Here is a 2,689-nt window from a genome sequence, read left to right as displayed (position 1 = left end):
GAAGGATTATTTGACACGCTTGTGGATAGAAGTCAAAATTCTTCTGACTTAATAATATAATACATGTGATTAAAGTGGACCTTTGCAACTTCAGCATCTCTTCTTTTCTACTTTATTCTCTAACTTTAAAACACAGGCATAATAGGCGTTTGTTTTAGTTTCCTACTTTTTTCTATCCACGTTATAATGGCGTTTGATCATCTTTCTGTCATTCTCTCCTATTTAAATGATGCCTTTCGTTTATAATAATGAATTTCTCTGCTTTACAATGTATTCCATATTCGAACTTTAGACTAATGAAGCATCAACCATGGCGGTTTTATATCATGGAATGTCTTGATAAATGAGAAAATCTGAATTTGAGAGCATTGTAGCTTTGGCAGAGATGAGCGGCACTCTCAAAGTGCAGGTGGTCAAGGCAACTGATTTAGCTGTTAGAGATTTCATAAGCAGTGATCCATATGTCATCCTCACCTTTGGAAATCATGTGGGTAATCAAAGTTTTCAATTGTTTTTGCCTTTGCCTTTGTGAGATACAGATGATTATAGATCGGATCTTTGAAAATACAGTGATTTTGTTTCAAGTTTTTTGATGTTTTCGATTGCATGTATACATTTTTTTTTAATGTTTTCTATTACAAAATATGTCAATTATGAAAAATAAATGCTCACCAAAATCTATTGTATTTTTAGATTTTATCAATTTTATTTTAAAAAATGCATTTGGTCCGGAGGATAGCGCCTTCCCATAATAATGGCGTATTATCTCATAAGAATTGTTTGGCCAAGTTTTTAGACTCGATTATATATTTTTATTTGTATGAATGTTTCAGCATTCAATTGTATTTATTTATTTTTATCTAGATTTTAGATACTATTAAATTGTTTGGTAGAGTTTTCAGATTCAATTGTATATATTTATTTGCATCAGTTATTCAGATCATATTCTATAATCTATTGTATCTTTATTTTTTCAAACTTTCTAATATTTTTTTCTTGCGAGATGCAGATTATATGGATTAGTAAAGTTTTTTGATTCGATTGTATATTCTCATTTGTATCAACATTTCAGATTATATTAGATTGTTTCATGCAGTTTTTAGGTTCCTTTGTATTTATTAATTTGTATCTATGTTTCAAATCATATTGAATTGTTCTGTGGAGTTCTTATATTCATTTGTATATATTTATTTGTAATATTTCAGATCACATTCTATAATCTATCCTGTTATTTCAGAACTTTCTAATATTTTGAAGATAGATCATAAAATACGATCTAAATATACATATAGATAAATATATGCCAAAGAAATATAATAGATTGTAGAAAACTGACAGCTTTTATGTTAGTATTGACACAGATGCGGAAGACTAGAGTAAAAAATAATGATCTTAATCCAGTTTGGAATGAAGTTTTCACATTTCCTGTAGAGAATACTGATTATGGCATGCTGAAAGTAGTAAGATCTCCTTCCTATTGATTACATTATGGAAAACATGGTTTTGTGGTTGTTTAGAAAATAATGACATCCATGATTTGTGTATTGTAAAGTCCTCCTTGTGTTTTGGGTGTTGTAGGAATTGTGGGATGATGATACATGGAGGCGAGATGATAAGATGGGAGATGCTGAAATTGATCTGAAACCCCTGTTTGAGAAACAAGATATACGTAAGAAAGTGGTTTCTACTTGCAAAGAGAACTGCTTGTACAGAGATAGCAACATCATTAAGTATGAAGATGGAAGAAAGATTCAAGAAGTGTGGTTGAAGCTCCGAAATGTTGAATCTGGTATCTTGAACTTGCAATTGGAATGGACCCTCCCCTCTATAGGAAAGAAATAATTTGAAGTAGAGTTCTAAGTGGATAAAATGTATTGTATTGGAATTTTGTTCTAGAGACTCGTGCTTAAATGTTCAAAAGAATATTTAATATGGCTTTTAAGTATGTAGATATATGTAATTCCTCATTTTGATCTTTTGTGTAAGCTGTGATGCTTAATATTATCTATTGTCCCCAATAATTGTTCTCACGAACAGGACTTCATGGATCATGAATGTATTATCATCTTATATTTGGTTCCATTCTTTACACAGAGTAAGAGTAAGTGTCTGGATCGACTACAATTGGCAGTTATAAATTGTAGTTTATTTGTAATAATTTTGTTTCATCCTTCCTTTTCTGTCTATGGATATTGTCCACTTGCAAATTGATTTGAACAGTTTAAAAATGGCAATTGGGTTGTTAAACATCACATACCAAAGTTTGATTTCTAAGTTAGAAGTGTTAAATAGACAAATTTGAGGTACTTTTTTCAAACTTAATTTTTTCACAGTGTTTAAAGATGGACTGGTCCACCTCATTTTCAATGTTGGATGATTCCTCTTATGAATTAGTATTTTGTTTGACCAATTGCAACTCTAAAAAGAATGAAGTTTAATAAAATAATACTTGACCTCTAATCAACTTTTTAGTTTCAAGTTGTAATATTATTAATATTAATAAAATAGTTATAGTATTATTAACATTATGAATAATAATGATATATTCAATATTTCCATAGTAACATTTTTATTATTATTATCTCTAAGATATAATTATAGTATTATTATATTAAGCTTGATATGGCTAAGGCTTATGACAGAGTCAATTGGAATTTCTTGCGGAAAGTTCTAGCTTTTGGCTTCACTC

At 29.6% G+C, this 2,689-nt stretch overlaps 1 protein-coding gene across 3 annotated transcripts; it reads left to right on the top strand.

The window, feature by feature from the left end:
- Positions 1-216: 216 nt before the first annotated feature.
- Positions 217-2,082, top strand: LOC149575376 (protein C2-DOMAIN ABA-RELATED 9-like). 3 transcript variants are annotated; one of them, XM_089812221.1, is made up of 3 exons: positions 221-487; positions 1,362-1,457; positions 1,579-2,082. In XM_089812221.1, the coding sequence occupies exons 1-3, from the start codon at positions 344-346 to the stop codon at positions 1,840-1,842; spliced, it is 504 nt and encodes a 167-aa protein (XP_089668347.1). In that variant the 5' UTR covers positions 221-343; the 3' UTR covers positions 1,843-2,082. The 3 variants fall into 3 exon arrangements, with proteins under 3 accessions (XP_089668348.1, XP_089668347.1, XP_089668346.1); XM_089812220.1 differs by having other exon boundaries at positions 235-487; positions 1,362-1,460; XM_089812222.1 differs by lacking the exon at positions 1,362-1,457 and having other exon boundaries at positions 217-487.
- The last annotated feature ends 607 nt before the right edge of the window (positions 2,083-2,689 follow it).

Source organism: Cupressus sempervirens, chromosome 2, assembly GCF_028749045.1.
Source record: "Cupressus sempervirens isolate cs-2001-9-10 chromosome 2, ASM2874904v1, whole genome shotgun sequence".
Classification (NCBI taxonomy): Eukaryota; Viridiplantae; Streptophyta; class Pinopsida; order Cupressales; family Cupressaceae; genus Cupressus; species Cupressus sempervirens.
Note: the sequence above shows the minus strand (reverse complement) of the source record. Positions and strands in the feature narration are given on the sequence as shown.

Excerpts from the sequence above, each read along its gene's own strand:
- LOC149575376 (XM_089812220.1), top strand. The coding sequence starts at position 344 with ATGAGAAAATCTGAATTTGAGAGCATTGTAGCTTTGGCAGAGATGAGC. Across the intron at positions 488-1,361 it reads TCCTCACCTTTGGAAATCAT|ATGCGGAAGACTAGAGTAAA; the intron begins GTGGGTAATCAA and ends GTATTGACACAG. Across the intron at positions 1,461-1,578 it reads ATTATGGCATGCTGAAAGTA|GAATTGTGGGATGATGATAC; the intron begins GTAAGATCTCCT and ends TGGGTGTTGTAG.